The sequence below is a fragment of the Phascolarctos cinereus genome, unplaced genomic scaffold (genome assembly GCF_003287225.1).
Source record: "Phascolarctos cinereus isolate Bilbo 61053 unplaced genomic scaffold, phaCin_HiC Scaffold_4;HRSCAF=312, whole genome shotgun sequence".
NCBI lineage: Eukaryota > Metazoa > Chordata > Mammalia > Diprotodontia > Phascolarctidae > Phascolarctos > Phascolarctos cinereus.
In genome coordinates this window covers 663,117,905-663,139,317 of record NW_027555847.1, presented here as the reverse complement: position 1 = coordinate 663,139,317, position 21,413 = coordinate 663,117,905, and the positions used below count along the sequence as shown (strand labels likewise).

The window sequence follows — 21,413 nt, the reverse complement described above, 5'->3', positions numbered from 1 at the left end:
CCAGTCACCCAGGTTCAAAATGCAGGCATCATCAACTCACTCTTACCCCCAATCCTATTCGTTGCCAGGTCCCGTTGATTTGTTACTGTTGTTTGTCCTTCCTTCTTCAGGAGGACCATGATATAGGGAGGTGATGCCATAAGGTGCAAGTGAACTGGATTTAAGTGAGGCAGGGCTGCGCAAAGTTACCAGCCTCACTTTCTCCTCTGGAGCCATCTGGGTCGTGTCGGGATGTAGATCAGGAGGCCTGGAGGTGGCCCCAGGTGCAGTGGGAGACCTTGGCCTTTTTAAGTTAAGGTTCTTCTCTGTCCATTCAACCTTTTAACACCTCCTAAATACTTCCCCTTCCCCACCCCCCCCCCCCCCCCCCGACACTGCCACCCCTCTAGTGCAAGAGCCTACTGGTGGGTGTATCTGTCTGGAGTCTCTCCCCACTCTAATCCACCATCCACTAGTTGCCAAAGTGATCTTCCTGAATTGAAGGTCTGCTCATGCCACGCCCACTTCCCCTTCAAAAACTTCCAGTTACTACCTATCACTTCCAAGATCAAGTATAAAATGTTCTACTTGGCATTCAAAGCCCATCATCACCAGCCTCCTCCCTACTTCCCAGTCTTCTTACACTTTAGTCCCCTCCCCCTTTCCAACCAGTGACATTGGCCTCCTTATGGTTCCTCCAATATTTAACTCCATCTCCCAAATCCAGGCATTGCCATTAGCTGTCCTCTACAGCTGGGATTCTCTCCCTCCTAATCTTCATTTTCTGGCTTCCTTCAAGTCCCAGTAAAAAAAAAATCTCACCTTCTGCAGGAAGCCTTTCTCAAATACCCCCCTTCCCTATATTATTGGGTGGGCCTGCCTTCTGTTGATTTACACCAATTTATCCCATATTTCTCTTGTATATACATAGTTGTTTACATGTTGTATCCCCCACCCGCCTTAAACTGTGAGCTCCCTGAGGGCAGAGACTGTCTTTTGTCTGCCTTTGTACCCCAGACCTAGTGCCTGGTAAACAGTAAGCACTTCACAGATGCTTCCTTTGTCCCAGGTCAGACAGCCTCACAAACACAGCTAAACACAACCTACTCACTCCCTCTCCTTACAAGAGGGTTGGGGTCTATGTATGTAACAGCTGAAAGAAGCTGGAAACCCAGGAACACACAGAGACAGAACTGAAGGGTCAGGAGTGGGCAGACAACTCCTGGGAAATTCAGGCAAGCAAAACTCTTGGCTTTAGAAAATAGTAAAATTTATTTCTCTGGAAGCTGTTAGGCCCAGAACCCTCCTGGCATACGTGTGTTGGACAGAGGAGCTGGCAGGGCAGGGCTGCCCCCTCGTGGCCCCACTTCAGACCGCTACCTGTAGGAGTTAGCTTTGTGCTTGGGCAGGAAGGTGAAGGCGGGTGGAACAGGCCCCAGGAGCATCTCGCTGAAAAGAAGCCAGCCATGAGTGGGTGGGAGGCCTCTGGACACCTCCAGCTCCTCCTCCCTAGCGTACCACAGCCCTGCCTTGACTCAGGGGCCCACAGAACCACACAGTGGGACATGCTGAATCTGAGAGCATTTCATCCAACCCCCCTGGTTATAGGTAGGGAAACTGCGTCCCAGAGAAGCATGGAAGGAGCGTCCTACGCTCACACAGTGACAGAGCCAGGACGCACACCCAGATCCAAGCTATGAGGTTCCCACTCTGGCCTCCCCAGGCCCAAATCTAAGCTAGCCTTTGATTGTGTTCTGGAGCTGGGTGAGAGGTCAGAGCTCGTAAGCCCCTTCCCCTTGCCTAGGTCCCCCTCAAGAAGGACCCTAGTGTACTGCAGGCACTCCATGAACAGTTTCACACAGTAATGACCAAAAACAGACATGGTAGGAAGCCTCTCCAAAGGCGAGTACCAGACTGGTTGTCAGGCAGGGAGAGCCCAGGTGGCCAGAGCCAGGGGGTTGGGGATGGAGGGAGCGTGGGCGGTGAGCAGCGTGTGGGACAAACCTGATGGAGATCCAGTCGTCCACATTCTGGCTGGCCATCAGGGTCTCCAGGTGATCCCGCCCCAAGTAATAGGGAGGTCGTTCATTGATCTTCTGAGGCAGATGTTCCAGCAAGCCCACTGGGATGTACCTGTCCGTGTCAGAAACAGAGCTTAGGTGAGGGAGTGAGGAAAAAAGCCCCGCTCAGCCCACCCTGGGACGTCTGGGAAAGGTGACACCGAGCCAGCCTCCTTCATCAGTACTCATGAGGCAGGTGAGTCCAGGGGTCTGGTCCACCTGTGTAACCAGAAGACCCTCCCCCCAGTCAGCCTTCCTCCTCACCACGCTCTTCCCGATTTGTACCTGCACAAAAAGGACAGCCACTCGAGCAGGAACTTGCGGGTCTTCTCCACGCCCTGCGTGTCGGACCCCCAGTGCTCCAGGCCATAGCTGGTGAAATCCCGCAAGATGTCGAGCCGCTCCCCGGAGGAGATGTCCCAGTGTCGCTGCTCCTTGATCTCAGTGAAGAGCCACGGTTTGATCAGGGCGCCTCTGCAGGGCAGACCCAGGCACGTCAAGCAGCAGTCCATCGGCCAACACGTGTGTCTCAAGCCCCCGGTGCAGAGCCACAGGCACTGAGCTAGGCACATACGAATGAAGCCCTCCCTGCCCTCCGGGACTTCTATGTACAACACACACCTGTCAGGGGCTGGTGGCCAGGGAAGGGATCTTTGCTCTAGCGTCCCACGGGTGGGAGAACCTGGGCCTGTGGCCCTCTAGGCCCTTTGACTGAATCCAAACTTCACAGAACAAATCCCCTTAATAAAAGGCTGCACCCAAGGACCTAGAGGACCACGTGTTCCCCTCCCCTGCAGTCACAGACCGGGAGATAAGCAACAGGGCCACTGACTGCTATGCTCCTTCTGGCAGCAACGGAGAGTCAGCTCAGTCCAGGCTTCCAACAGAAAACCCATCCTCCACAATCAGATGACTAATACCTCACAGTGCTACAGCCGTGAAGTTTCACGACACCCTCTCCTTTAACCATCCTGTGGTGAAGGAGCACTGTGATCGTTATTGCTTTACAGACAGGGACACTGAGGTAAAGTGACTTGTCTGGGATCAGCTGGGAGGTAATCAGGGTGGAAGGAGGCCAGACGACCCTGACTCCACCCCTGGACTCCACCCCTGAACTCCTCCCCCCACCCCATGCTGCCTCTCCCGAGCCACTAATGCCAAATTTAGACACTCACCCTAACATGACACCCAAAAGGAGAACAAAGCACCGGACTCCCTAAACCACAAACCAGACCTTCACCCCAAATGCTATGGCTGCAGACACTCCAAAGCAAGAACCTACGGCCTGAATCCAGAGGATCTCAAGGAGCGCCAACTCAGTGCCAAGCTCTGAGCTGGGCTGGCTCTCTGGGGAGGCACAGAAAGTCCAAGTCCTGCTCCCGGGAGCCCCCAGCAGAACCCCTGCTTCTGGAGAAGTGAGCTCCTGGGCTCCTGAGCCTCACTTCCAAGAAGCAGCATTTTCATCAGGATCACTGTCAGCAGCAGGGCCCTCAGTCCAAGCCCACACCGCCATCACACCCTCCACAAGTGACCTCTGGTGCAGGGGAACCACAACCGCCCCAGGCAGACAGCTCCCCTTCTGACCAAGGGTTTGCCCCTTATATTGTGCCAAAATCTGCCTCCCTCAAAGACACAGAAGGTTGCCATTTTAGGGCTTAGTAGGCATCTTCACCAGTTGTTGGGGACTCATCACTATCTGGTGACAGGCTTCTCCCAACAGAGCCTGGCTGGTCCAAACCTGAAGTCTGTAAAGCCAAGTGGGACATGCCAGAACTCATGCTGTATTGGCACGGCTTTCAGGACCCCAGGGACCTTCACATCACATCAAAGTATCAGAAGATGGAGGACCCAAGTGTAGCCTAGGCAGGTACTCAGGGTAGCAGAAGCCTGTGTGGGTGCCAGGAAACACTGCTCATCTAGAGCCTCTAAGGCGCCAGCTGGGGGAGCTCAAGGTCTACACTGTGGATGCTGGGATAGCAGTTAGAAGGTGCCAACGCTAAGAAGACTCGTCCTTTTTTTCTACCTCCCTTTCCCCTGTTCCGTGAGCTTTCCACCAGCCCCCTTTCAAAGGTCTGCAAACTTCAGAAGGAAGGATCACCACTTACCGAGCAATCATAATCCCAGAAACACCAGTCTGCAAGGCTCGATTGGCATCTTCATAAGATAAAATGTCTCCATTTCCTGGCATGGAGAAAACACAGTACTTAGAGCTGTAAGTGTCCTGGGGCCTAGCCCTGCACTGTAGAGAGGAGAAGGACAAGAGGGCCTAGAGAGTATAATGACTCTTCTAAGATCAAAAAGAAGTCAGCAGCGAGCAACAATTGAAATCTAGGTCTCAGGATTCTACACTCAGTTATTTCCACTGCAGGATGCCAAGAGATGCTATGAGCACTGGAATATATCAGCCCACTCACATGAAGCCAAGTACAGCTTGAGACCCCTCCAAGGCGGCTGCAGTGGGCATTTCCAGGCACAGGGCTGTCCATTTTTGGGTTGACCAAGCATGCATCTAAAGCCTTAAGTCCTCCGTCCATGAATTACAGATGTCACTGGGCTCTGCTCTCTGTCTCCTGACATTACCTTTGTTCAGATGAAAAATGTTCCTTATTCCCCTCTGCCCTGAGCTGCCTGCTTGCTCTAAACATGAAGCATCTTCCCTGGGCCCACAAACCGCTTTTGCAGTGAAGCCTTTCAACTTAGTATACAGCAGAGGCTCTTAGTTTGGGCCTGCATGCAGGAGATGAGGGCTGGGGGGAGGGGCAGTATTTGAACTTGGAAGGGAAAAATTACACCTTAAAAACTTGTTTCCTTTGTAATCCTATGTATGCTGTTTTGCACACTTTAAAATGTCATTCTGAGAAGGGGTCTATAGACTGCCAGAGGAGTCCATGACACAAAAAAAGATTAAGATCCTTTGATATGGAACCATCTTGGGCTGGGCACCCTATAACAGGAGAATGGTATGCTAGGGATGGGGGGAAGCAAGGAAGTATAAGAGAAAAACCGTTGGACATGAGTCAGAAAAGAAGTTTGAGTCCTGCATGGCCTTGAGAAAATCAATTAATGCCCCCGGACCTCTTTCCTCATCTGCAAAATGAAAGGCTTGGACTAATGACCTCTAAGGTCCTTTCCAGGTCTAAAAGTGTAACAGTCGACAGGACAGTAGCCTCTCAAAGAGGCTTCTGTATGCTTCCTCTGACCCCCATGTGAGTGCTTGCCTTGTGTGAGTTCTCCATAAAATAGTCTTTTGGGTGTGTGAATGTCTGGCATTCAAACACCGCAGCCGGCCCATCAGCCCTACACCCTCTGCAGCAGCGTCTGAATGCTTGGCAGGTCAGCTCGAGAAAGAACCTCAGTGTCTGGTACCTTATCTTGCCAAGTGAGAAAACAGAAGCTTCCTAAAACAACTCAAATGGAAGCGATTCAGTTTCTTGTCACGGTGCTGGCATACTGTCCAGGTTTCACAGGCATACAGCTCTGTGGACCTTCAGTTCGGTAGGCACTCTTCTCTTCCACACTTTTCTTCGGAGTTTCTCAAAGAGTGAGCTAGCTCTGGCAACGCACACATCAACCTCATCATCTAAGTGGACATCCCTGAAAAGTATACTGCCAAGGTAAGGAAACTTATCCACAGCATTCACAATTTCTCCATTTGCTGTAACTGATGGTTGCACATATGGACAGTGCAATGTCAGCTGGCGGAGTACCTCTCTTTTCTTGGTGTTAATTGTCAGACCAAAGTTAGCACGAGCAGCTGAGAACCAATCCGTACTGTTTCATCTCAGCCTCAGAGGTGACACTGGGTGCACAATCATCTGCAAACAAAAAGTCAAGCACCAATTCTCCCTCCACTTTAGTCTTGGCTTGCAGCCTTTTCAAGTTAAGTCATTTACCATCAGCATGGTAGCTGACTTTGATGCCACTTTCGTTTTTGTGGGAGGCGTCTGACGACATTGCTAAACACGTCACACTAAAAAGGATGGGAGCAAGCACACAGCCACGCTTCACTCCACTGGTGACTGGGAAAGCTCAAGAGCATGTCCTTTGTCCAGAATCCAGGCAAGCATGCCATCGTGAAACGGGGCCTGACTGCCTGCCTGCAAAAAAACTGGGTCAGCCTGGCTGGTTTCCGGACCTTCCTGCCTCTAAACCTCTGACTCCAAGGCTTTATCCCGGGGATCAGAGGACAAAACACTCAGAGCTGGGAAGGAGCTCACTGAGTGTAAGCCTTTCATTTCACAAGAGAAATGAAACCTCGGCTTTCTGGCCTCAGCCTTGAGAGGTTAAGTGACCTGATCTGTCCAGGTCCATTCAGCGGTGAGTAGCTGAAATTTCAATTCAGGTCTTCTGATGCCAAATCTTGACCTGTGCATTACACCACAGTCCTATAATGGGAGTTGATAGCTCATACTTACATATCACTTTTTTTTTCTTGGAAAATTTTTATATTTAATTTTTTCAAATTAAATGTAAAACCAATTTTTAACATCCTTTTTTTCCAAATTCTTTCCCTGCTTCCCTCCCTTTTCACCACCTTGAGAAGGCAAGCAATTTGATATAGATTATACACACGCAATCAGGCAAAACTATTTCCATTATGTAGCACTCTAAGGTTCACAAAGGGCTTTACACAATTATGGCTCCTCCCCACCCAGTGAATTAAATGGTGCTATGATTGTCCCCATTTTACAGATGAGGAAACTGAGGAAGAGAGAAGTTAACGCCTCCCTGGGGTCACACAGCTAAGTAAGTATCTGAGGCGGGATCTGAACTCCAGTCTTTTTGACCCCAAGACCAGCACTCTCTCCACTATGCTACCTCTCCTGTAGGTAGCAGAGATCCATTTACAGTAGTTCCTGGGGTTCCAGGGGGTGTTATGTGATCAGGACTGAACTCTGAGAAGAGGACTCTGGCCTTCTATACAAGACAAGTGAGGGAAAGAGAGGAGGAAGGGGAAGGGGCACAGGACCTAGAAGGCGACACTGGCATAGTGTATGTGGACTTGGGGACCTGGGTTCAAATCCCAGTTCTACCAACTACCAGTTATGTGACCTCTGGCAAGCCACCTTTATACCCCCAACACCTAACACAGCACCTGGCACACAGTAGGTGCTTAATAAATGCCTCTTGACTTGACCCAGCTGAAAAATGAAAAGCTTGAACTAGATAGTTTCCTAGCCTTATTTAAAATTCTATTATTCTCGGAGAGACAAGAGTGATTCAAGCCACGGAAGACAGGACTAAGTGGGGAAGCTGCGACACAAGGCAGCAGCAGGTCCAGGACATACATACCAAACAGGGGCATTGGGCTGGCCACGGCGACACAGTGCTGGATGTACTGCCAATCGGCGCCCTTGGTGTAGCGCTGCTCCCGGGAGCGGCCGTGCAGCTGAGCACAAGCAGGGGACAGAGAGAAGACACCATTGTCAGCGTCCTGAGGCACAACTCCCAACGGGGAGCCCCACTCGGGGCTCGGTGATGGAGGCGACGGGACGCGTCCGCTCGGCCAAGGCCGGAGCTGGTGTGCAATGGGAGCCTGGAAGCCTTAAAATCGGGGCAGGCAAACAGCCTCCAAAGGAGAGAGGTCTGGGGGAAATCGCCTCGATTGGGCAGAGGTTTGCTCCCCTGGCGTTCCAGCATCACAGAGGAGTGCTACACAGAAGGCCATCTGGTCCAACCCCCTCATTACACAGATGAGGAAAGCGAGGCCCAGAGAGGTTCAGGGCCTCAACCTGAACAGCAGCTCTAGCGGACCTGGGGTCTCATGGGTAGGAAGTGGCAGAGCTGAGATCTGCACTCGGATCCTCAACTCCAAGGCCAGTATTTTAAGTGCGGCCTTCCTTCATTCCTCCACGATGCCCCACAGTCCCCCCACCCCTCCAATTCCTAGTGTTTCCCTGCTCTTGTCCACTTGGACATTAGCCCTCAGAAGATCCCTTGCATTGGTGAGGCTTGGCACGTGGTATCTCTGGCATACAGAGGCTCGAAGGCATGCAAAAACCCTGAATTCCGAGCCCAGCTCTGCCTCTGCTGGGATGCCCCCTCTCCAGGCCTCAGTTCCCTCAGCTGCGCCACAAGAAGGCTGGACTAGATGGGTCTCTGAGGTGCTTTCAAACTCTAAACTCTGTGATTCTTTTGGTTCTACCTTGCACCTTGAGATTTAGGCCATATTCCTTCCCGCTCCAGGTCAGGGAGTGGATCCATGACCTACCTTATGGGTTTGTGTACAGGCCCTGCCTCAGCCCAGATGAGGCCTTGTGGAATAAGGCAAACAGGTGTAAAGCCTCAAACTACAAGGCTTTATTAAGCCCTTGCTCCTCCTTCGGATCTGGGAGCCACTCCCCCCTACTCCACCAGGCCAGCGCGTCCTCCCTCACCGTTGCAAGGGCCACTCCCCACTCTCGAAGTTCAGGTAAAAGCCGGTGGGCCAAGTTGACCTTCTCCTGCACCCCTGTCCTGATCTTCACAGTCAGAGGCACATCTAGCACCTGGAAAAGAGAAGGCAGGGGACGATGCACAGGGCTCACCCGGGCCAGGGATCTCAGGGCTGGGGCTCAGAGACAGGTGCAGGCACTTACCTGATTCATCCCCCGGACAATCTGCTCAAATTTGCTGGAGCGATTCATTAAGGCACAGCCCCCACCCTGTGAAAGAAGCATCAGGAAATTATCAGTGGTCTCCAAATTTTTTTTTTAATCACACACTTCTATAGTTAAAAAATATGTGAGTACACACCCCAGTGTGTAGATTTACTTATTTATAAATCATGTCTGTGTATATTAGAAAATGGACACAAAAAATAGAACTAGAGAAAGAATGCGATAAAGATGAAATATCTGATCCTGCAGGCCATAAGCAGCTGCTGGGGTTTAGTGAGTGGGGAGAAATGTGGTCAGAACCACAGTGGACGAAAATCACTGCGGCACCTGTGTGGAGGACAGGCCGGAGACGGGCGGACCTGAGGCTGATGTGGACATTACAGAAACCACGTGAGAGGATAAGGCCTTGCACTAGGGGGTGGCTGTGCCAGGAGAAGGGGATGGATGCCAGAGCTATGGAAGTAGAAATGACATGTGGTGACGGAGCTCAGGTGCAGGGTGAGGGAGAACGTGGACATTCTGAACATAGGCACCCGCAAGGCTGGAGGTGCCCAGGACAGTAACAGGTAGGGCCTCAAGAGCGATGACTCTGAGTGGAAAGACAATATAATGAGATATGTGACCTGCCCCAAGCCATCCACGCCTGCTCATCCTGTGCGACTCAGTCATCACACCCCAAACAGAGATGGGGGAATGGAGGCAGAGGAGGCACCGGAATCTGGCACCCATACAGCTGCTACCGTAGGGGCCCGACGAATATTTAAGGTGCAGCTGGCCTGAGGGGCCAACATTCTGTTCAGGGGAGCAAGAGGAGAAGTTGGGAGCTTGCAGAGAAGAGGAAGGAGGCAAGGAAGAACAGGGACTGTTGCAGAATAAGGGCAGGGGTGGTTACACTAGAGACAAGTCCATCGCTGGCTCTCACTGGGAGGGTAAGCTGGGGTCATCTTCCTACCCTCTGATTAGTTATCACTGACCCCTTGGGCTTCCAAACCCTTTGGCAAAGGTATAGGCACTAGCAGTCAAGAGCAGGTGTCTCAATAAGAACTACATCCCTCATAACTAGGTAACAGAACGCCTCATGAAAAGGTGAGCTCCCAGTCACTGGAAGGATCTGAGAAGAGGCAAGATGGCCACTTGGTGAGGGGACTGATGAAGAGATCGCTACAAGATGGGGGCTGTCCCACACGCCAGATGACCTGTCGGGGCCCTTCTTTCCATTTACCCCCTCGTCCAAGGCTGTCATCGGTCAGGGATAACCAGAGGCTGTGGGGGAGAGGTTGGCTGGGACACCATCAGTCTGATGGTAAAAAAGGGCCCAGAGCTGTGGGAGCCTCAGCGGTCAGTGGTCCACTACCTTCTTGTACACAAGGTCGATGGGGCAGCCGACGTTGATGTCCACAAAGTCTACTTCCACAGTCCGGTTCAGCAGCTCTGCACACTTGGTCATGGTGTCAGGAAAGGCTCCCTCCAGCTGTAGGGAGACAGGACAGGGCAGCTCCTGAACAAGCCCGTCCCATCACACATCACCTAGCCCCCAGGCCCCCTCACTCCCACTGGGAGGGGCCAGTAAGGAGCCAGACCTCACAGAGGCCAACAGTGCTGAGTAGGGGCAAAAGCACTGGATTTGCAGTCACTGGACTTGAATTCAAATTCCAGCTCTATTACTACCTCGGGTAAATCCAGTGCCTTTCCATCATGTGCTCTCTGTCTTTATTTTTTTTGGCTTTTTGGTGAGGCGATCGGGGTTAAGTGACTTGCCCAGGGTCACACAACTAGTAAGTGCCAAGTGTCTGAGGCCACATTTGAACTCAGGTCCTCCTGACTCCAAGGCCGGAGCTCTATCCATGGTGCCACCTAGCTGCCCCATGTGTTCTCTTTTGTAAAATGATAGGGCTGGACTATATGCAGTGGGCCTCTGAAGGCCCTTTCAGAGGATCCTCTCATACAATCCCATGACTAGCAATTATGTCCTTTTGACCCAAAATAAAGGCCACGAACCAGGGGTTTGCCCAACACCGCCATGTTTATGTGTTATCTCGTACAGTATCACATGCAGAGCGCATGGTCCAGAAGGACTCCACTGCACTACCAGTTACACAGACTGACGACGATTTTTACGCAGCATCTTCTACGAGAGAAGCTGGGTATCCCTCAGCAGCCAGCTAGCCCCAAGGTGTCCTCAGGGAATGCTGGGCTCAGCAGCTCAAGGGGACACAGAGGACAACACTAGGTACTGGACTTTGGGCTCCTCGGATCTCTCACCAGGCTGTTCCCCAGCACCTGCCCTAACACAGCGGTGAGAAAGAGACGATCCGCAGCTTAAGCAAGCACACTGAGGCACGGAGTCTGTTAGGGGAACTGAGAACCTCCAGTGTGGTGAAAGCACAACGTGCTGAGGGGGGAATGTCAAAAGAAAGGCTGGAAAGAAAAGACAGCAGCAGACAGAGGGTCATGCTGAAGTGGGCAACCAGTGCAAACTGCTGAGCGCAGGAGCAACACGACCAGATCTACGCACAGGAGACAGACGGGAGCTGAGGAGGCCTGCCTGCTGGGGGGCTGGAGGGAGGATTCAGGGGGGGGGAGGACTGAAGGAGGGCGGGGGCCAGATGCAAGAGACGTTGCTGAGATCAACACCACGTGACACCTGAGATACGAAAGCTGAGGAAGAGGGGAGAGTCTGAGGTCAGTCTGGATCTGTAAACACCGTCATTTCAGTCCCGTCTGACTCTTCGTGACCCCATCTGGGGTTTTCTTGGCAAAGACACTGGACTGCTTTGCCACTTCCTTCTCCAGCTTATTCTATGGATAAGGTAACTGAGACAAACAGGGTGAAGTGACTTGCCCAGGGTCACCCAGCTAGTGTCTGAGACCAGATTCGAACTCATATCTTCCTGACTCCAGGCCCAGGGCTCTATCCACTGTGCCACCTAGGAGAACATTGGGCTTGGGGTGGCAGGGGCTCCAATCCATTCTAGAACAATGCTCTGTCCCTAAAGGGTCGCCAAGTCTAGAGCTGGACAGGCTCCTAGAGACCACTTAGTTCAGTCACTTCTTTCAGTGGAGGAGACAACCAAGGCCCAGGAGTGACTGAGCAGCCAGTGTGACTCCCCTTGGGGGGGGGGGCCGGCGGGGCAGACACTGACCTGCACACCAAAGAGGTCTTCCGTGTGGTGTCTTTTGAGCAGGGCCCACTCTGATGACTGGCCCTGGAGCAGGTTGGTGCACACAGCCATCTCCCCACAGGTCACATCGGCTCCAAATCGCTTGCAGATCCTCCGGAAGGGCAGATTGCCACACTGAAACCCCCCAACACAGAAATGCACGTGGCCTCCTCAGAGCCAGGCTGCCACCGAGCCTCCAAGCAGAGCCCATGCCCACCTCCACATCAAAGCTACCTTCTCCCTCAAGGAACGAGAAGGTGATGGTGAGTCACTCAGCATTTATCAAGCGTCTACTGTGTGCTGGGCACTGTGCTATGCTCTGGGGATACAAAGAAAGACAAAAAACAATCCCTGCTCTCAAATCCACTGGGTACACAACCAGCAAACAAGCTGCCTCCAGGGCACGTTAGAGATGACAGCCGAGGAGAGACACCAGAAGCATTAGGAAGGCTTCCTGCAGGAGGTGGCAGGTGAATGGAATTCTGTTCAACAGAAGGCCGGCCCTACTCCCAGATGCCAGTTTCCCAGGTAAAAAGCCTGATCCGGGCTGGCTCTCTGCAGCAGGGCTCAGTGCTGACGTCAGAGGAGCCAGGCTTCTTCACAATCTCACGATCTGGCTGTTGAGCCCCTGCAGAACTTTCTCTGCGGGGCTTTCAGTTCTTCCTCTGTCCAATGAGGAGGCTGGACCACATTAGCTCCAAGGTCCCAAAGTCAGGGACAGACCCAAAGGCACAATATCACACCAAATTATGCCGAGCACCTCTGTGGTAGCAAGATGCTGAAAGCAAAGAGAGCACCCTCTGACCCCACTGACAGGGGAATGGCTAAAAACCTCTGGTCTACAATCGCAATGGAGTAAATCATGCAACTTGAAGAATTCAAAGAAAAGTGGGAACTTGTGTAGGAACTGCTGCAAACCGGTATAAGCAGAACCCAGGGAACAAGAAAGAGACAGAGATGACGTGGACAGAAGTTAAAAATCATGAAGGGAAAGGAAAACATTACCTAAAGCTCTAGAGATGAAATAATGAAAACCACTCCGTCCCTCCTGGCAGAGGAGACTAGGACAAAGGTGTCATGCACCCTGTAAGACAAGGTCTATGGACTGTTTTGCTCATTAAAATTTCCTGGAAACAAACAGGGATAAGAAACTAACTACGAGGGCAAAGACAAGTGAAATCACTGAAAATGTATTTTAAAATAAAAATAAACAAATCTTATGATTCTAAGGTGTGTGTGGGGGAGGGTAGAGAAGTACACAGGGACAGAGGAAGAAGGAGGGACCCAGATGAGCTCACTGGCAAACAAGCAACTCGAGAAAGCCCAAACGAAATATTCCCTCCAACCGAGTCTGTCAACATCCCCGGCACCTGGGAGGGAATGAACAGTTATGGGCAGGGAGCGAGGCAGACAAGCTCTCCCTCCCTCAGCCCTGCCTGTCTCCAACTCACTGGTAATCATCTTCTGAGCCACGGGCTGCCAGCCTTGGCCTAACTGCTCAGTGAAATAAATTCAACTGGCTTAGGCTGACAGGTTCCCAGAACCAGCAGCCCCTATATGGCATTACCCTGAAGTGGGGCATGGAAACCCAAACAAATAAGCAGGAAAGAAGCAATGACTGCCAGGGGGCCTAGTCTGAAGCAGAAAGAACACTGGATTTGGATTCTAAGCACCCGAGTTCAAAACTTGGTTTGGATGGATCAGAGGGAGACTTTCTTTCATACTGCTCCTAAACCAGGGTATTATCTGAAGCTGTGATTGACAATACCTCTCCTCCATGCCATCTCAAGTAGCTCTCCCATCATGCCATGGGAAGGTCCCTATGCTGGCACAGAGGTTCAGAGTCACACAGACACACATGCTGCTCCTTCAGAAAAGTTCAAGAACCCCTAGTGAAAGTAGCTCCCTCATCATTGTGCCAGGGCCATCCCCATTTCATAAATGGGTACACTAAGGCCAGAGGGGCAGACCAAGGGCCCTTTATTCCAAAGGGACCCAGGGCTGTAGTTATGTCTAGGGATGCTTTCTAACCTACCCTAATTTAGACCAGGACAGTTCTTTCTTTGTGTAGGAATCAAGAAGGGGGCCTAAAGACATAAATAACATCAAAATAAACCAGGCAAACTTGGTTTTCCAAAGAAGCATTGCAGAACAGCAAAAGCAACAGACATGGAAGGAGAAGACTGGGCTTTGAGCCTCAGCTCTTCTGGCATTCCCTATGTGACCACTGGTGAGCCCCCTTCCCCCTGAGCTTCGAGCCTCAGCTCCTCTGGCATTCCCTATGTGACCTATGGTGAGCCCCCTCCTGCTCTGGGCTTCGAGCCTCAGCTCTTCTGGCATTACCTATGTGACCTATGGTGAGCCCCCTCTCCCTCTGGGCTTCGAGCCTCGGCTCTTCTGGCATTCCCTATGTGACCTATGGTGAGCCCCCTCCTGCTCTGGGCTTCAAGCCTCAGCTCTTCTGGCATTCCCTATGTGACCTATGGTGAGCCCCCTCCTGCTCTGGGCTTCGAGCCTCAGCTCTTCTGGCATTCCCTATGTGACCTATGGTGAGCCCCCTCCCGCTCTGGGCTTCGAGCCTCGGCTCTTCTGGCATTACCTATGTGACCTATGGTGAGCCCCCTCCTGCTCTGGGCTTCGAGCCTCAGCTCTTCTGGCATTAACTATGTGACCTATGGTGAGCCCCCTCCTGCTCTGGGCTTCGAGCCTCGGCTCTTCTGGCATTCCCTATGTGACCTCTGGTGAGCCCCCTCCCCCTCTGGGCTTCAAGCCTCAGCTCTTCTGGCATTCCCTATGTGACCTCTGGTGAGCCCCCTCTCCTCTGGGCTTCGAGCCTCAGCTCTTCTGGCATTACCTATGTGACCTCTGGTGAGCCCCCTCCCCCTCTGGGCTTCGAGCCTCGGCTCTTCTGGCATTCCCTATGTGACCTATGGTGAGCCCCCTCCTGCTCTGGGCTTCAAGCCTCAGCTCTTCTGGCATTCCCTATGTGACCTATGGTGAGCCCCCTCCTGCTCTGGGCTTCGAGCCTCAGCTCTTCTGGCATTACCTGTGTAACCTCTAGTGAGCCCCCTTCCCTCTGGCTTTCATTTCCCTGTCTGTAAGATGAGGAGGGGTCAGACTAGATGATCTTGAAGGGCTCTCCTATATCTGAGTCCTGTGAGCTAGTGCCAAAGACCCCTGGTCCCACTGCCCTTCTGACCCTCACTTTGCTGTCTGTACAAACAAGGGGCTGGGATAGGAGACGGTCTATGAGGTCCCATCTCCTCTGTTGTCATGGGGTCTTCCAGCCGTGCGAGTCTAAGCCTGCTTCTCGACAGAGGGGTCAGGGACTTACCGTGGTGAGCGGGGCCAGATATAGCTTGTTTTGGATGTTTAGCTAGAAAAGAAAAGAGAGGATCACTAAAGTGGAAGCAAGCACAGGAGGAGGGCTTGGTGAGGGAAGGCCCTGAGGGATCACTAGGCTTCACTGTGCCTGGGGGCCCTGACCTGCTCTGAGCCTCAGGCATTGGCTCAACTCCACTTTCTACAGGCCCCTTCCATGTGGGCCTCAACATGACATAGGGAACAGAAGGAAATGCACTCGGGCTTTGTGGGGAAAAGGAGATGGGCTGAATCCAGCCTTCGAGGCCCTTCACAAAGGCACCCCATTCTCTTCCCAGTCTCCTCTCTCACCACTTCCCAGGTACCTCCCCTGTGCGTCCCCATTCCCTATCTTTGTGCATGTGCCTCCTCGCTTTCCCTATTCTAAATATTCTTCAAATCTCAGTTAAAGTCCTACACACCCTCTGGACACCTTTCCGACCACTCCAGCACAGTTCAGTCTCTGACTCCCCCCAAGCATCTGGGGATAAGCACCCTCATGACCTCTCATGCACTATCACTGGTGTTGCTATTTAACCCTTTCACTGTTATTCAAACAGTGAGCTGGGCCCCCACTCCAGCAGGAGGAGATGGAGCTGAATCACATCTGGGAAACTGTGCCTGACTTTTAACAATTCCTGACTGCATGCTGTTGTTTAGCTCTTTTTTTTTTTAGGCAATTGGGGTTAAGAGACTTGCCCAGGGTCACACAGCTAGTAATAGTTCTATTTTTTTTTTAACATTCATTTTCTTTTTTGTTTTTTAATTCAATTTTATTTTCAGGATCAAATTCTCTCCCTTCCACCTTCCCCTCCCGATCTTGCTTTCTCAAGAAGGCATCACAAACACATAGTCAAACCAAACAAACACGACCATATTGGCCACATTCAAAACCCAAAACCATCATTGTCAACCTGCCTTCTGAGACCATCCCCTCTTTATCAAGAGGTGGGCAGCAGGCTTTCTCAGGAGTCCTCTGGATTTTCCCAGGAATACTATGGGGTTAGGGGAGGCCATGTAGTACAGAGGAAAGAACAATGGCCCCAGAGCCAGAGAACCTAGGTTCGAATCCCAACTCTAACGTTTACCACTTGCATAATAACCTTGGGCAAGCCACTGACCTCCCCAAGCCTCAGTTTTCTCATTTGTAAGATGTCCGGCTCCAGAGCCATTGTCCCCTGGCTGTGAATCATGGACCACTTTCCTATGACTTTCCCAGTAACCCAAGGGGTGACAGAAAGATGAAGAGTGGGTGTCCCTTCCAGCCCCAAATCCAATGGCCCAATCCTCCTATTAGAGTGTGCAAACTCAGCTTTCTAGATGTGTGCGACCTGTCTTTCCATAAGACTGTCAATTTTCCAGGGAGCAGGAAATGTCTCATCCTTTGGGTGCTAGCTAGCGCAGGGCCGAGCACCCAATAAGAGGTCTGTACAGACTTGCCGAATGGAAGATACAAAGTACATCTACGCTACCCCGGCCACTTTTGTCAAGCACAGTCTGAGGCCATAGCTGGTTCTCATCACAGGAACGAGGTCCTCTAAGTGGAAAGGATGGGCCAGGTGGCCAAGGAAGGTGACACTGGGAAGCAGAAAACCTGGCACCCCTGTCATACATACCCTTTTCTTCTCACGGGGCCGGAGCTTGATAAGGTCCTCATCAGTCAGGTGCCCTGAGGAACAGACAACGTCTGTCTGGGGGGTGGTTTCTCGCTCCAGGATCCCTGAAACAGTTTCTGACAATGGTACCCCTGATTCAAGACTTGCCAGGGACTCATGAGCATCAGCGCTGGCAGAATTCTGGGCCATGTGTCCCGGAAAGTCGATGGAGGCCTCGAACGGTTCACCCTTGGGTGCCTCTGGCTCAGCAGCAGGAATCGGGGTCTGGTCTTCCCCAGTCTCTACCCTTCCTGACTTAGACAGCTGCTTCAGGTACTTCTCTGAGTGGTCAAACCGGACTTTCTTCTTTCGAAGCTGATGCTGCAGGTCTTTGCTGAGACCATTGCTTGTGAGTTTCTGGCCCTCCCATTGTTTCACCAGCTCCTCCTTCACCAGGTTCTGGTGCTGGGGACCCATGTGGGCCCTGGCAAAACGGCATGTCACACCATAGATGCATTTCCCAAAGGTCTCAAACAAGACACACTTGTCCCCAAGGTCTGGGGGTTTGGAAGCCAAGTAAATGTCCACGTCATGCAGAAAGCGGCAGCGCTCACCAAAGAAGCATTTTTCAGCTGACTCCTTGACAGAGGAGATAGAGGGGGTAAACTGTGGTTATAAATGGCGGCACGAGCAGCCTCTGTGTCAGCTCGTTTTGAGAGGATCCTATGGGGGAAAGGAAGAAGGGAGTACTGGGAAGTGACAGAAGCGGAAAAAGCCATCACTAAAACGTTATTCTTTGTTCGTGACGCTCTAAAAAGAAGCACGAGAGAGGAGAGAAAGAGAGAGAGAGAGATGCTATTCAGAAAGTTTTCAGGCAGTCTGTGGGTGCCCAGGGGGTACGTACTCTCTCATCTATCCCTGTCTGACCCCGGGCCCACTTCAAAAAGCAGCAGCACACCCAGCACCCCACAACTGGCTGTGGGACAGCCAAAAAGCAAAAGGAGTCCACAGCTCCAGGCAGGGGCCTTTCTCTACAAGGGATCACTGTGGAATTTGAATGAGCTACTTCACTGGTCTAGGACTCAGTTTCCTCATCCGCTGGTAATCTCAGTGGCCCGGCCTGCCCCCCTGGGGTATTGGGAGGCTCAGAGCAAGAGAACAATAGTGTTGGCACTTTCAGGAGTTAAGGGACTTTCCAAATGGACTTATATCTGGTACCTCATTTGAAAGGTGGGATGTGATTGTAGAACAGGGAAGGATCTTACCAAATTCAAGGCCTGTAAAGAGACTGTATGCAATTAAGGTTCAAGAGCCCTGAGGCCAGGACACCAAACAAGGCATTCCTAGGAGAATCATTGCCATGTCATGTCATGATACTCCACCCCTCACGGCCCAGGCAATACCCATAGAAGAGGATTAAGCTCTAAGCAAAGACTGAGGCCTGGCCTGAGGACCCTCCAAGCATGCTGCGGAGCTCCTTAGACCAGAGACTCGAAGGCAAGGAAACCATCCACAGTAGCCGAGGCGGGCTCACCTGGACCAGGGATGGGCATAACCTGTTGTCATCATAGCAAGTTGGTTTCATGTGGGGTCTCCTCTTATTCTGGCCCCGGGCTCTCTTTTTCTGCTGGGGCTCCCCCTCTTCCACTTCCAAGGGTGGCCTTTCCACACCCTCCGCTTCTCCATCCTCAAGCTTGAGTCTTTTGGTGTCAGGATCAGAAGAGTTGCAGCAAACAGATGATCCTATCTCAGCTCTGTCACTGTCTGGCTCTCCCACAGCCCGGTCCCCTGGGCTTTTCCCTTTGGTTCCAAGGAACGTGTGGAACTGCTCCTTTGTAGTAAGGTACCTGTAGAGGAGAAGATGTGGCCTTGCTAACCAAATCAGCATCTCAGAGCTGGAAGGGCCCTCAAAGGGTGCCTAGTCCAATGTGTGCCCAAACAGGAACAATGCCCCTCCACAACACTCTCAACAAGCACTCTGACTCTAATTAAAGATCACCCTAGTTGGCAAATTCACTGCTAAATGCAAGGCCTGGTGCTGGTTCTCTTACGTCGTATAAAACAGATCAGCTCCCTCAGCCTTAACAGAGCCCTTCAGATCACAGGATTTAGAGCTGAAAGGAAACTTAGGAGGTCATCTGAGTGTATCCCCTCATTTTAGACCAGGAAACAGAAACACAGAGAAGGATGGACTTTCCCTGCTCATTGGTCATAAGCAGCAAACTAGGAATTTAGCCCTGAGTCCTATGAATCTAGGTTCATGGAACTTTCTGCTACACAAAGCTGCAGACGTGATCAAGTCTCCCAGAAAACAGTTGCTCTGTAACTTAGACTTCCTCAATTTTTCCAACTGTTTTCATACAGCATTCCGGACCCTTCACCATTGTGATCATTCTCCTCTGAATACACTGGCCTTTGTCACCGGCCCTCTTACAAAGTGGCCCCCAGGCCTAGGCACAATATTTCAGATGAAGTCTGGATCACAGATTACAGAAATATTGTTACTTCCTTCATTCTATATGCAAGATTTCTAGTCATGCAGTCTTTGGTCCCCTTAGTTATGTTCTTAAAAGTCACCCTGCAAGGTTGGCTCAGATTAAACAAATGGTCAACTCAAATGGCTGGATCCCTTCTTCACAAAACTGCAAGACTGGACTAGATGAGCTCTCAAGACCCTTCAGGCCTGTGGTTGCAGACTTGTGCTGGCAGCAATGGGAGTGGAGCAGACGTTTCTTCCAATCTGGTATGCGGGGGATTTTATGACTCTAACTGCAAGGCTGAACATTTGTTCCTAAAGTTACCAAGCGGGAGACTCGTCTAGTCTGGACCAAGCATGGTCCAGTCCTAAAAGAAGAACAGTGTATCTCTGTTGTCTGCGGGCCTATCCCAGGAAAGGAGACAATGTATCAGGGTACTCAGTGTCCCTGCCCTGTTTTCCTTCTGCTGACGCTGATGTAAACTTAGAGTATAGGCAGTGGGAGGGAGAGCAGCCTTGATTTCTACTGGGATGAACCGGGTTTAAATTCTAGCTCTATGTACTTACCACCTTTGTGACCTTTCCCTCATCATTCTTATCCACTGTCAGCAAGTCCTGTGGATTCTACCTCCATAGCATCTTCACATTCATTCCCTTTGCTTCAATCGCACAGCCACCATGCAAGTGCAGGCTCTCATCACCTGTCCAGTAGACTATTTCCATAGCCTCCTAAATGGCCTCCCTAACACCAGTCTTTCCCTTCTCCAATCATAGCCGTCCAATCCACATTCCTAAAGTACAGATCTGACCATGCCATTCCCTTGTTCAACAAAGTCCTGGAGTTCCCTCTTGCCTCTAGACTAAAATACAAATACTTCTGTTTAGCATTTAAAAAAGCCCTTTAGGGGGCAGCTAGGTGGCACAGTGGATAGAGCACTGGCCCTAGAGTCAGGGGGAGCTGAGTTCAAATCTGGCCTCAGAACAAACACTTGACACTTACTAGCTCGGTGACCCCGGGCAAGTCACTTAACCCCAACTGCCTAAAAAAATTTTTTTTTTAAATTTAAAAAGCCCTTTAATATTTAGCTCCAGTCTACTTTTCCAGCCTCAGAGCACATTAGTCTCCTTTGAGGGTTTTACAATCCAGATAAACCGGCTTATTTACTGCTCCCTGTACGGACAGGGAGAGATTACATCTCCCACCTCCGTGCTTTTGCATGAGCTGTTCCTCATGTCCAGAAGGCACTCTCTCCTCACCCTCCTGGCATCCCTAACTTCCTTCAAAGCTCAATTCAAGGGCCACTTCCTACAGAAGCCTATACTAATCCACAGAAGTTCCTTTCTCTCCTTCTCGCGGCCCCCCACCCCTCCCAAGTCCTCCGCCACTTTTTACTTACTTTAGGGTTGGCCAGAGCACACAAGAGTATGCGCCCTACACTACACAGACTACAAATCCCAGCATGCAGCACTGTCAAGGCACCACGTGCCACTCTGCCTGCTGTCACTTATCCCAGCATGCAATAGCGGCCCATCGGGCACTCCAAATCCCGGCATGCAGTTCGGCCCGCCAAAAGCTAAATCCCAGAATGCAGCGTGGTTTAAGTGAGTCACTAAACCCCGGCATGCAGTGCGGCCCCTGTCAGAGAGCAAGTCTCTGCATGCCGTAACTCTGCCTAAAGCCATCACGTTCCCCCCAGCCTTGCCACTCACTGGGGTTTGATAGGTGCCACGCCTCGCTCGGAAGGTCCGGCGTCCAAAACCCCGCCTAGTGGAGCAAGTGTCTCCTCCGCCATTGCCGGGCCCAGGAACCCCGGCGAGAAAGGTTTTCCCGTGCGGCGCCTGCGTGAAAGCGAGCTAGCGCACGTGCACTGGCTCGCTTAGTCTGCGTGTGCGTCCTTACGACTTACGGGGCCTTGCCGTGCGTGCGTGTGCGTCCTCTCCCTCTCCGCCCGGTTTCACTGTGTACGCATGGGGCGTCAGCCCTTTCCTTTGGGGCGTGTGCGCCTGCGCAGCATATGCCGGAAGCCGTTCCCCCCACTCCGCTTTCGTGGGTTTGCTTTGCGCTTACAAGGGGCGGGAGCTTTGCAGAAGGCGGACCTCAGGTGTAGTGACCCGAAGGACCCGGCTTTCCTTGGTTTGGAAATCTCGGGGCGGGGTCATCTTGTCGGGCTGTCTAGGGGAGG

The 21,413-nt window shown here is 51.8% G+C and overlaps 1 protein-coding gene across 2 annotated transcripts; it reads right to left on the bottom strand.

Moving 5' to 3' along the window:
* Positions 1-1,232: 1,232 nt before the first annotated feature.
* On the bottom strand, positions 1,233-21,185 carry DUS3L (dihydrouridine synthase 3 like). 2 transcript variants are annotated; one of them, XM_020971412.2, is made up of 13 exons: positions 20,941-21,184; positions 18,289-18,601; positions 16,776-17,393; positions 15,134-15,175; positions 11,782-11,934; positions 9,993-10,109; positions 8,618-8,683; positions 8,417-8,527; positions 7,332-7,428; positions 4,145-4,220; positions 2,325-2,513; positions 1,984-2,112; positions 1,233-1,428 (listed from the first exon to the last, which is right to left on the bottom strand). In XM_020971412.2, exons 1-13 carry the CDS (start codon positions 21,021-21,023, stop codon positions 1,356-1,358), a joined length of 2,067 nt encoding a protein of 688 aa, XP_020827071.1. In that variant the 5' UTR covers positions 21,024-21,184; the 3' UTR covers positions 1,233-1,355. The 2 variants fall into 2 exon arrangements, with proteins under 2 accessions (XP_020827071.1, XP_020827073.1); XM_020971414.2 differs by lacking the exons at positions 9,993-10,109; positions 11,782-11,934 and having other exon boundaries at positions 20,941-21,185.
* Positions 21,186-21,413: the final 228 nt, after the last annotated feature.